This window comes from Hemiscyllium ocellatum, chromosome 42 (genome assembly GCF_020745735.1).
Source record: "Hemiscyllium ocellatum isolate sHemOce1 chromosome 42, sHemOce1.pat.X.cur, whole genome shotgun sequence".
Classification (NCBI taxonomy): Eukaryota; Metazoa; Chordata; class Chondrichthyes; order Orectolobiformes; family Hemiscylliidae; genus Hemiscyllium; species Hemiscyllium ocellatum.
Window position 1 is genome coordinate 29,125,046 of NC_083442.1, and position 13,436 is coordinate 29,138,481.

General features: G+C 43.1%; 1 protein-coding gene across 1 annotated transcript in view; it reads left to right on the forward strand.

The window, feature by feature from the left end:
• duox (dual oxidase) overlaps nt 1-4,020 on the forward strand; it is an 82,002-nt gene extending 77,982 nt beyond the window's left edge. The window contains exons 32-34 of the mRNA XM_060853674.1: nt 334-489; nt 1,692-1,820; nt 3,898-4,020. Coding sequence (XP_060709657.1) covers nt 334-489; nt 1,692-1,820; nt 3,898-4,020 — 408 coding nt within the window. The remainder of the gene's footprint in view (nt 1-333; nt 490-1,691; nt 1,821-3,897) is intronic.
• The last annotated feature ends 9,416 nt before the right edge of the window (nt 4,021-13,436 follow it).

Consider the following 13,436-nt stretch of genomic DNA (forward strand, 5'->3'; position numbering starts at 1 on the left):
TTATTAAGGCTTTCAAAGGGAACTGCATTGTTATCTGGAAGAAAGGAACTGCAATGTCAAATAGAGAAGCTGGGGATGGGCGGCTCTCCATGAATTTCTCCTTCTAAGAGCCAGCATAGATATGATGGGCCAAGTGGCCTCCTTCTGTGCTGTAACCATTCTATGATTCTTAATTATTTATCGAAATGCCTAATTGTTCACTCCTGTTATATCTCTCTGGCTTTCTTTGCTCTAAGGTGAACAACCCATCAAATTTTCCCAGTCTCTAAAATCTCTAATTATTGGCACCAAATCTTCCACATGCTCAGGTGTCCTCACCCTTTTCTCCGCTAGGTCTATTTTATCTGGGTGACTCGGACCCAGCGACAGTTCGAATGGATGGCGGATATAATTCGTGAAGTTGAGGAGAATGATAAAAATGATCTGGTTTCTGTCCATATCTACATTACCCAACTCGCTGAAAAATTTGATCTCAGAACTACGATGTTGGTAAGTAATTGTGGTTTCCCCTCCTGGTGAGAATTGTCAACTGACAACACAACAATTTCCATCACCTGAGATGCTAGAAAATCTTTTACCTGTTTGCACGACATTCCTTTAGCCGCCAAGGGATTTGATTTAGCTCAGTCCGCTGGATGGTGGGCATGCAGTACAGCGAAAGGTGGGTTCCATTCCCACACTGGCTGAGATTACAGTGAAGGGCTCTGCTTCTCAACATCTTCCCTCACCTGAGGCGTGGAAATTCACTGGTTGAAGCACTATCAATCATTGCTCTGTAATCGGAGAGCAGCCTAATGGTCTGATAAGTTGATGATGAAATTCCCTTTGTCTCCAAAGGTCAGACAACAGAGATTAGCATATGCCCTATATTCAATATAAGCCAAACACAATTTACTTCTAGATACTGATGCTATGGGTGTACACACTGATTTTGGAACAGTCCACAGCATACCAATATACCAATTGCCAGTTTATGTACCACTCTTGGATATCTCTGCCACATCAGTCAACGTTGAGGTAGCAAATCCATGAAGGGAGGATTAAATCTTGGTGAAGGTTGGTTGAGAATCAGTCTGTTCAAAGATGCTATGATACCCCTCTGGTGTAAGTAGGATTTGAACTTGGGCCTTCCAGGTCAGAGGTAGGGACATCACCACTGTGCTGCAAGAAGCCTCTAAATGTTGATGAGGATTAATTGATCACTAGTGACCAGTTTCAATTCTCTATTATTTAAAGTCAAGTATTAACCAGCTATTGCAAGGCTCAAAATATTCAGGTCAACCAGATGTTCACAGTACCTTACATGGGGTAGTTAACTCGATGAATCAGAAGTGTGGTGCTACAAAAGCACAGCTGGTCAGGCAGCATCCGAGGAGCAGAAGAATCGATGTTTCGGCCATAAGCCCTTCCTGATGAAGGGCCTGTGCCTGAAAGGCTGACTCTCCTGTTCCTCGGGTTCTCCCTGACCTGCTGTGCTTTTCCAGCTCCACGCTTCTGACTCTGAATTTCCAGCATCTGCAGACCTCACTTTCGCATAATTAACTCGATGGTTAACAGTGACTCATTTTGTTCACTAATCATCACCATAATTAAAAAGGCTACTGTCCACGCTTTTAATCCTTTTAAACCATTTTATTGGTTTTCAGGTGTTAATGTCATTATTACTTTTCTGATATTTCTGTCTCCTCTAGTATATCTGTGAGCGTCACTTTCAGAAAGTGTCAAACCGCAGCCTATTCACAGGACTTCGTTCTATCACTCACTTTGGGAGACCCCAGTTTATACCATTCTTCAACTCACTACAGGATGTTCACCCAGAGGTGAGTTCAGTATCTGCTTTCATGCTAAGACAGTAACCCCTTATCCAAAGGGCAGTACATTAGCTCAGTGGTTAGCACTGTTGTCTTACAGCACCAGGGACCTGGGTTTGATTCTATCCTCGGGCGGACTGTCTGTGTGGAGTTTGCTCGTTCTCCCCGTGGGTTTCCTCCCACAGTCCAAAGATGTGCAGGTTAGGTGCATTGGCCATGCTAAGTTGCCCATAGTGTCCAGGGATCCACAGGCTAGGTGGATTAGCCATGGGAAATGCAGAGTTACTGGAATTGGGTGGGATGCTTTTCAGAAGATTGGTGTGGACTCAATGGGTCTAATGGCCTGCTTCTACACTGTCAGGATTCTGTGTCTGCTATCGATGAGATCAAGGTCCTGACCTTGTGTCTTCTTTTTGTCTCATTCGGGCTAGAGAACTGAGTTTTAAACTCCTTCATTAGCCCCTTTCAACAGGGCTTTCATACTTACAATAAATAAGTGGGTGAGGACATGGACTGAATAGAATTTTTAAAAGTCCAGCACAAAATGGTCCAGTTCTGGGCTGGACCCTTATGATGGGAAATCCAATTCATCCCACTCCTCTGCTCTTTCTCTACAACTCGGTAATTTTCATCCTTTAGGTAGTGTATTTAACCAAACCTCCTTTGAAGGCCGCATTCGCATAGAAACTGATACATCTCCTACCGTATCAGTTGATGTATTCCAGGTCATATAAGCACTCATTGAGTAAACCTGTTTTGCCTCATGTTAACTTTGGCTCTTCTGTCAAATGACTTCAATTTCTGGCCAGCAACTGTTCAGCTATTGGAAACAGTTTCTCTTTATTTACCCTGTTTGGAGCCTTTGCAAGTTACAGCTGCATATCATGAAGGGAAGATAATTCATTCCTGTCAGTTACCATCAATTCACTTTTTATATAAAATGCCAGGTTTGAAGATTCACAATAGAGGTTAGCTGTTCGACACCAACAATAATATTTAGTTCAAAGCTCTACAGTAACACTGTTTGACGTTGAGACTGATGCTTCTATTACTGACTGAAGATCATCTTTAATGATCTCAATCATCCTGGAGATCAACTCTGCACAATCCTCTGAGGTAGACATGTGTCCATCAGCAACCAGAATGAGATTGTCCAAAATTCAGTATTGGCCAGGACACTGAAGAGAGCTTACTGTTTTTTCTTGAACAGTTCATTATGACCTTTTCTGTCCACATTGTGGAACCTAGCTTAAGATTTCAACTGCAACTCCAACAGTGTGGCACTCCCTCAGTACTGACCCTCGGCAGTGTGGCACTCCCTCAGCACTAACTCTGTGACAGTGCGGCACTCCTTCAGCACTGACCCTGCGACAGTGTGGCACTTCCTCAGTACTGACCCTAGGCAGTGTGGCACTCCCTCAGCACTGACCCTGCGATAATGCGGCATTCCTTCAGTCCTGACCTTGCGGCATTGCAACACTCTCTCAGGACTGATTCTCCAATAATGCGGTACACCCTTAGCACTGACCCTCCAACAGTGCGGCACTCCCTCAGTACTGACCCTCTGGCAGTTCCTTGCTACTGCACTGAGCACCAGCTGAATTTTATGCTCAAGTCCTGGGACATGAACCCATAAATTTCTGACTCAACAGCGATATGCTCCCAACTGAACTCTCAATGAGGCTTAGGTATTTGTAAATGGAACATGTTGGAGTCAGGTGGAAATCTTCACAAATTATAGATTGCTTCCCTCCTCAACCCCTACCCCACTGCCATCTCCATATATGTACCCTTCAACCACCATCACCTTCCATCTTGTTGCATGTGCTCAATTATTCTGCAATGAATTAAGCTGTCTGGTAAGGGATCACTGTTCACCATGCTTGATTGGCCAAGCATAGATGTTGTCTGAGTGATAAATAAGGGGAGCTGGAGAAAGTTACTGAAGATAGAAGCTGAATTTTGTGACTGCAGAGATTTGAAATCTTTCGTATTCTTAAAAACAAGTGAGCCAATGGGGTGGAAGGGTGGTATGCTGTTGGGTTGGACTAGATCAAAGCTAAATTTGTTTAAAATTTATCAAAAGGTGGGAAAAATTGGAGTTTTCAGCTGTGGACCACCAGGACTGACCAAAAACGTGGAAAAAGCTTGTCAGCAAATCAACAAGAGAGACCAGGCTCACTTCATGCATCACTATGAGAACTTCTGAACTTCTGATCAACGGAAAAGATATGCTGGAAGATCATAATTTATCCTCGCAAAATATAATCACAGGACATTTAATTACTCTTCTCTGTTTTTTGTATCGAATTTGTCACATTCTTATCGCTCAATCATACATTTCCTCTTCATCTGATTTCAACACAATTCAAAATCGAAGCCTCCAAATTGTATTGAGGACATTGAATGTGATCATATGCTGTCAACCACTAGGTGGTGCCATTGTTGATATTTATTCTTGGTGGGATTGGAGGACCAACAGAACACTAAATTCAAGTAAAGGTTACATTCTCTTCAGTTGAGCGGTTATTTTACAAATGATGTTCTGTAGGTTTCAAATGTTTTGCTCGATTTACCTTTGAAGAGCTCAGTTAGGTCGTGTTGGGCCAATGAGCTTATGTGTTGTACGTGGTTCTTCGGAAGCAAAGGGGCTAATGGAACAAGTAAGATTTTCCTCAATAATTCTCATCTTCATTTGCTATTCAGACTCTGAGAAATTGCATGGGTACTAATGTCTTAATAAATCTTTGTAGGGTCAGACAGCCATATTCTACCAAGTGAAGAATGTTGAGGGATTTGGATAGCACCAAAGGTAGATGTATTCTTCTGTGATTAAGACAGAATACTATAAAGTGATGGGAGTGGGGAAGCAATGGCCTAATGGTATTATCCTGCTATGCCACAACGTGGCGTTTGAATTAAAACAAAGTCTCGAATTAAGAGTCTAATAATGCCCATGAAGCCATTGATGATGTCTAGTTCACGTTGGGGAAGGAAACTGCCATCTTTACCTGTTCTGGCCTATATGTGACTCTAGACCCACAGCAATGTGAGTCTTAACTGTGTTTGAGGCAACTAGGGATGGGTAATAACTATTGGTCTAGCCAGTGAGGACCATGTCTTGTGAATTAATTTTTTAAAAAGTGGTGGCGTTGAATGTTGAAGGGGCTTTGGCTCGGAAACTCAGTTCCATGCGTACAATTTTCAGGCATTGAAATGGCCTGCTATGCTGCCATTATGGCAGGATTGAACATTCTCTGCCTGCCATTATTGCATTGTAGACAAGCAGGAAGGTGGGAGACACAGCAAGTCAGGAAGCATCAGGAGGTGCAGGAGTCAATGTTTCGTCTATAACCCTTCGTCAGGACCCCTTGGATTCCAGCATCTGCATTTTTTTTTAATCCCTTGCCATATTGCAATGGGCCTCTTTGTGGAGGGAGAGAGACATTCTGAACTGTGGGAAGAGTCTGAGTAAACTAGGAGCTGAACCATGTCACTGGGATAACTGATACACAGTGTGTAAGATGAAATGGTGCAAGCGAGAGCTGCCCAGGGCAAGGAGGAGGAAACAACATAGTGAAGGATGTGATGCAGTGATTGTAGGAGAGGGATTTAAAGTGGGGGAGGGGTATGGAGGCTGGAAATGGTGATGACGTGGACAAACACGAGGAGCAGATGTCCTTACCTTGATGATCCTGATGAAATCATGGAGCATTTTTGTTGCTTGGGGTATTGCCATTGGTGCAGGCGTGGCAGTGTGTAGTGGTGCCAGTCCTAAGCTTGGATAAACCTAGAGGGTTAGCAGCTGAAGGGCATTTGACCGTAAAACTACCCAACAATTTCAAATAATGGTGGGTGTGAATGGATATGGCCCCTATGCCAGGGTGTTCTATGTAGGCAATGTTCAGGCTCCCCATCTGTGGATTGAACAAGGGTGACCATGCAGTGGATGAGGATGACCAGTGATGGAGAAGGGTTAAATTCAACCAGCATTGAGACCCTCAAGTCAAAGGGAGGATTCTCAGAGAAGTGGTCATGCCTGGAGCTGAGGCTGTTGAATGTGCGCCCTTTCCCCATCAGCAGTGGACCTGGTACATGGAGGGCTTTCTGTCTTCAAGGGGGAAGAGGAAGGTGGTCCCAAAGCAGCATCAGAGAAACGTGATGCACTCCCAGGCTTCCAGGAGCCACGTTTCCTTTTCCCAGACTGTATATCCCTTTAAAGGATCAGCCCAATATCTAACACCCCTCAAAAAAAGCCAATGATTAAAGGTTGGCCTGATGAAGGGTTACACCCGAAACATTGACCTCTGCACCCCCTGATTCTGCCTGGCTTGCTGTGGTCATCCAGCCTCCTGCCTGACTACTTTGCATTCCAGCATCTGCAGATTTTTTGTCTCTAACCAATGAATACTATGGGCTGGCCTGATCACGTGTTTATTGCAGAGTAATGAACTACCTGGGGTAATGCTGATGGGCACCCAGTGCCCAATGCACCTCTTACACATCCAAACCCCACCCTGTCCTTGTATATGCCTGCTTTCACGTGCTGCCCAGGTCCTATGCCACACTCTCCTTTGAGAAGCTTTTGCTAACATTTCTGAGCAGGGACAGGGCAGACCCTGGAATCGTTTTTAATGTGCCAGGATCACTTTCCCAGCAAAGGTTTCCAATAGTGATTTATATTGACCTAGTATAGGAGGGGCTTTTAAAACTGAAATCACTCAATTACCTTTCCATAAACCCCACAGCTAATGGAAGTACTTTGACTTGTTCATTAGATTGAATAGACGTTGATTATTTATTAATACTATCAATAGAAATTGGGCATTCTAGGGAAACATTTGCTGTGTGTAACTGTGCATTTTTTGACAATGAAATGTAAATAATATAAAATAATGTAAACTGTGAATTACTGTATGATGGTTGCCTCCACTGAATAATAAAAAAATTAGACAATATGTGGAAGTTGGGTTATTGCATATCACACTTGTTGTTGAGAGGATAGAGTCCTACATCACAGAAACAGACCTTTCAGTTCAACTTGCCCATGCCAACCAAGTTTCCCAAATTAATCTAGTCCTATTTGCCTGCATTTGTCCCATATCTCTCTAAACCTTTTCTATTCATTTAGCTGTCCAAATGGTCTTTTAAATGTTGTCACTATACCTGCATCTCCCACTTCCTGTAGCAGTTCATTCCGCAGGCAAATCACCCTCTGTGTGAAAAAGTTAGAATGTAGAACATAGAACATAGAACGATACAGCGTAGAACAGGCCCTTCAGCCCTCGATGTTGCGCCGACCTGTGAACTATTCTCAGCTCATTCCCCCTACACTATCCCATCATCTTCCATGTTCTTATCCAAGGATTGTTTAAATCTCCCTAATGTGGCTGAGTTGACTGCATTGGCAGGTAGGGCATTCCACACCCTTACCACTCTCTGCATAAAGAACCTGATTCTGACATCTATCTTAAATCAATCATTCCTCAATTTGTAGTTATGCCCCTTTGTACAAGCTGACATCATCATCCTAGGAAAAAGACTCTCACTGTCTACACTATCTAATCCTCTGAACGTCTTGTATGTCTCTATCAAATCCCCTCTTAGCCTTCTTCTTTCCAATGAGAACAGACTCAAGTTCCTCAGCCTTTCCTCATAAGACCTTCCCACCAGACCAGACAACATCCTGGTAAATCTCCTCTGCATGTTTTCCAATTCTTCCACATCCTTCCTGAAATATGACGACCAGAACTGTACACAATATTCAAATGCAGCCGCACCAGCATTTTGTTTAGTTGCAACACGATATCACAGCTCCGGAACTCAATCCCTCTACCAATGAAACCTAACACACCGTCTGCCTTCATAACAGTACTATCAACCGGGGTGGCAACTTTCAGCAATCTATGTCATGGACTTCAAGATCCCTCTGCACATCCAAACCACGAACAATCTTTCCATTGGCCCAGTACTCTGCCTTCCTGTTATTTTTCCCAAAGTGAATCACCTCACATTTATCTGCATTGAACTCCATTTGCCACCTCAGCCCAATTCTGCAGTTTATCCAAGTCCCCCTGCAACTTGCAACATTCCTCCACACTGTTCACTACTTCACCGACTTTAGTGTCATCTGCAAATTTACTAACCCATCCACCTATGCCTGTGCCTAAGTCATTTATAAAAATGACAAACAGCTGTGGTCCCAAAACAGATCCTTATGGCACACAACTAGTAACTGGACTCCAGACTGAATATTTTCCATCAACCACCACTCGCTCCCTTCTTTCAGAAAGCCAGTTTCTAATCCAAACTGCTAAATTACCCTCCATCCCATGCCTCTGCATTTTCTTCAACAGTCTACCATGTAGAACCTTATCAAAGGCTTTACTGAAGTCCATGTATACCATGTCAACTATCCTACCCCCATCTACATGCTTGGTCACCTTCTCAAAAAACTCAATGATGTTTGTGAGAAACGACCTCCTCTTGACAAAACCATGTTGACTATCTGAAACCAAATTGTTGCTTGCTAGATGATTATAAATCTTATCCCTTATAATCCTTTCTAAAATCTTTCCTACAACAGATGAAAGGCTCACTGGTCTATAATTACCTGGTCTATAATCATCTCTACTGCCATTCTTGAACAAGGGTACAACGTTTGCAATCCTCCAACTCTCTGGTACCAAACCTGTGGACAATGACGACTCAAATATCAAAGCCAAAGGCTCTGCTATCTCCTCCCTATCTTCCCAGAGAATCCTTGGATAAATCCCATCCAGCTCAGGGGATTTATCTCCTTTCACTCCTTCTAGAATTGATAACATCTCTTCGTAACTAACCTTCCTTTCTAGTCTAATATTTCGTATCTCATTCTTCTCCTCTACAATATTCTCCTTTTCCTGAGTGAACACGGATGAGAAATGTTTGTTTGGCACCTCTCCGATTTCTACAGGATCCACACTCAACTTCCCACTTCTGTCTTTGACTGGCCCTATTCCTATCCTAGTTATCCTTTTATTCCTCACATACTTATAGAAAGCTTTATGGTTCTCCTTTATTCTAATTGCTAAAGACTGCTCGTGTCCTCTCTTTGCTCTTCTTAACTCTTTCTTTAAATCCTTCCGAGCTGATCTGTAACTCTCCATTGGCTCATCTGAACCATCTTGTCTCATCAACACACAAGCCTCCTTCTTCAGCTTAACAAGTTGCACCTCAAGTCCCTTTTAGATCTTTCTCCTCTCACCCTAAACCTATGCCCTCTAATTTTGAATTCCCCTACCCAGGGGAAAAGACCTTGCTATTCACCTTGACTATGTCCCCCATGATTTTATAAAAGGTCAATTCTATAAAGCTCGCTGTAGTCAAGAAATTACTTTGTGAATGCTTAACACACCAATTTATCTTTGTCTGGTACTCCAGTGGCAGAACTAAATAGTTCAAAACTAAAGATCTCGATAAGTACATTTAAAAAATGGACAGCTGATTCATTTGACAAATTAGTTGCAGTGTCCATAAAACAAGTTTAAGAAATAATTCTCAAATGAAAACATTCCAAAGTAGATTTCATACGTTGCAACATCTGTTTTAAGAAAAACTAGAACCAACACAAGCAAAACAAGAATTAATAGGTGAATGATTCTTCACATAAAAAGGTACATTTCATTTTAACAATTGCATGCAACACAGATATCTGTTATGCAATTACAACCACCCAAATCACTTCCTGTAGACATATGACACCCAAATCACTTCTAACATTGATAAATCCATTTTGCAATATGCAGGATCTCTCATTTCCTCAATTAGTATGGACCTTGTGTTGTCTTCACTGGCAATTATATTCCATCCAAGGTCCCTTGGTAATCGCCTTGGTCTCAGCGCCCAAAAGCTACTGGAATCTTATTTTCTTTTCATTGTGAAACAGCAAACTGACCTTTTCATAGAGAACTTTACTAGCTTTTCCTCATGTGAATTCTGTGCTCCTGTTATGTCTCTGGCTGCTGCCTCTACATTAGTGTGCCGATCATCCTCTCTCTCCAGCTCTCTTGGTTGTGACTCTGCTTTGTGTCTCACTACACGGATTCTGTGTTGACTTCATTCAAGATGGACCATCTCCAGGTTGAGGGTCACCAGGGCACTTGACTCAGTATTTCTTATTATTCAAGGAAATTGCAATTGATCCCAATAGAAACTCTTCAAAGTACTTTTCAAAAAATGTAGACAATTGCAGATTCCCTAGACATTTGAAAGTCGAGATTTTCTTTCTGATGGACTGTTTCAAGGTCTCTCGTCTGGAATTGGAAAGGTTCATCCATTTCGTGGCCAATTTCCACCTTGCCCTCACTTTCACCTGGGAGCCTTCCACATCCATCAAAGATTTACCTGCACATCCACTAATATCATTTATTGTATCCGTTGCTCCCGATGCGGTCTCCTCTACATTGGGGAGACTGGGCGCCTCCTAGCAGAGCGCTTTAGGGAACATCTCCGAGATACCCACACCAATCAACCACACCGCCCCGTGGCCCAACATTTCAACTCCCCCTCCCACTCTGCCGAGGACATGGAGGTCCTGGGCCTCCTTCACCGCCGCTCCGTCACCACCAGACGCCTGGAGGAAGAACGCCACATCTTCCGCCTCGGAACACTTCAACTCCAGGGCATAAATGTGGACTTCAACAGTTTCCTCATTTCCCCTTCCCCCACCTCATCCTAGTTTCAAACTTCCAGCTCAGCACTGTCCCCATGACTTGTCCGGACTTGTCCAACCGGCTTATCTTCTTTTCCACCTATCCACTCCACCCTCTCCTCCCTGACCCATCACCTTCATCTCCTCCCCCACTCACCCATTGTACTCTATGCTACTCTATCCCCACCCCCACCCTCCTCTAGCTTATCTCTCCACGCTTCCAGCTCACTGCCTTTATTCCTGATGAAGGGCTTTTGCCCGAAATGTCGATTTCGCTGCTTGTTAGATGCTGCCTGAACTGCTGTGATCTTCCAGCACCACTGATCCAGAATCTCACTTTCACCTGGTCTACCTCTGACTCCTCCCTTCCCTTCCCCAACATCTGTTTCCATTTCTGAGTAAATCTGGCCGCTAACATCCACTATAAACCCACCGACTCCCACAGCTACCTGGACTATACATCCTCGCACACTGCTTTTTGTAAAGACTGCATTCCATTCTCCCAGTTCCTCTGACTCTGTCACGTATGTTCCGATGAGGCCAACTTCGACAAGGGAACCCCCAAAACGTTATTAAATATATTTTCAGCTCTTCAATATTGACCAAGTTCATAGTGGTTCCATCTCTTATAAATTGCTTAATTGTGTTTAATGGCAGTTATGTCCCATTTGCAACATGCCATCACGGATCTTTAACCTTCTTGTGCAATTGCTTAGCTCCATGTTCAGTGTACTGTCCTGCCTCAGCACTTCAGCCTCACTGTCCTGTTGTATGGGTTACGTAACTCGACAAATCGGAATTTTAATGCACTGGGTCATTAAATGCTGCTTTGTTACACTTCAGAATCACCTAAGGATCAATGTGACTGCCTATTCCAGAAAGTGGTCCTCCAAAATAGAATGTTTTTTCCCATTTTTACATGAAAGTACAATCAGGCCCAGGCAGTCGGCATTTTCTTTGACATAAGAGCTCTTGTGATGTAGTGATAGTGTCCCTACCTCTGAACCAGTAGGCCTGGCTTCAAGTACCCCACTCCAGAAACATGACTGAACAGTTCATTTAGAAAATATCTGCAATCTTTGGCGTTGTATTTTAAATTAAAGTATGTATTTCATCTTTTCCCAGTTGAAAGATGTGCTCTAACGGATTGGACACTTGGGCTATTAATAGCGGAAGACTACCAAACATATATTGTTCATTTTAGCCTCTCAATCAAGATCAACAAAAGACATTTGGTACATCTGCACATTGTGTGTGGATTTTGTAGATAAAAGGGATGCCATTGTTTATAAAACACGAACATAATGCCAAACCAACTGGTGCTTGCTGATGGTTCTACTCATAGAGACATAAAGCATGGAAACAGACCCCTTGGTCCAACGAGTCCATGCCGAATGTAGTCCCAAACTAAAGTAGTCCCACCTACCTGCTCCTGGCCCATATCCTTCTAAACCTTTCCTATTCTTGTACTTATCCAAATGTCTTTAAAACATTGTAATTGTACACACATTCACCACTTCCTCGGGAAGTTCATTCCACACACGAGCCCCCCTCTGTGTAAAACATTTGCTCTTCCCACCTTTAAAATGTACTCCCAGTCTTAAAATCCCTCATCCTTAAGAAAATTTTACAATGCTTCTTTATTTCATTCTATCAACATAACCTGTATTAACTTTGCCCTCATATTTTCAATCTATCTTCCCCTTAAAGATATCGATGCCCTCCAGCCTCAGCTACTCCAAGTGGTAGAATGTTCTCATTTCCAATCACTTTTCGGCCTTGACTGAATTTCCCCATTGGATTTATCAGTGAATCTATACACAGTGCATAACACTACTCTCCACCACCATAGTTCATAATAACAAAAGACAGCTATTTGCTGTAGATTAGTCAGGTTGTTATCATTTTAAGAAACTGCTTCAGGGCACAATCGTGTTTGCTTCCTGTTGATTGTAATCTATTTCAAATATATGTGCAAGCTTCTAATAATGTAAACATTTCACTGATTGATTGCTACACCATATTGATTCAGGTGAGGACAGCTTGTGTTCCTGCTCCCAGTGACTTCAGTTCTCGTGAATGTTTCCTTTGCAAGTACACTGGGATCAAATGAATCAGAATTATTGCAAAATAACCAAGACAACGAGGTACTCGGGAAGAGTGAACTCATTCGGACTGTCGTGCCCGCCCCATCATTTAACATGACAATGGCTGATTGAGTACTTCAATGCCTTTTACTCAACCCTCTACACAATTGACAATCAAAAATCTACAGTGGAAATACAGGAGCAGGAGTATACAGGAACAGCCCTGCTCTACCATGCAGTATGGTCACAGCTGATCATGCAAATCAGTACCTCTTGTTGTTCACTGGATATGGGCAGCATTGGCAAGGCCAGCATTTATTGCTCATTCCTCACTGCCCAGACAGTAATTAAGAATTAATCTGTGGGTTTGGAGTCACATGCAGGCCAGACCAGGTAAGGACAACCATTTCCTTCCCACAAAGACATTAGGTTCTTCCTGACAATGAAGAACTGTTTCATAGTCGTTATTTGACTCTTAATTCCAGTTTTTTCCATCGTTTACCAGGCAGAATTTGATCCTGAGTCCCAGAACTTGACCTGATCCTCTGGATTAATAGTCTAGCAGTAATACCACTAGGTCATCACCTCCTCCGTGCTTATCCTCCACTCCCTCCCTGTAAACTTGATCCCTTTAGCCCTAAGGAACTATATCCAACGCCTTGGAGTCATGTTCATTGAGTCATGCAGCACAGAGGAGGCCTTTTGACCCATCAAGTCTGCACTGATGTCTCTACATGAATCCCACTTTCCAGCACTTGCCCTAGAGAATGGTCCATTCCATGTGCTCATCCATATATTTTGAAAGGCTGTGAGGATTCCCGCCACAACCACCCTCCCAGGCAGCGC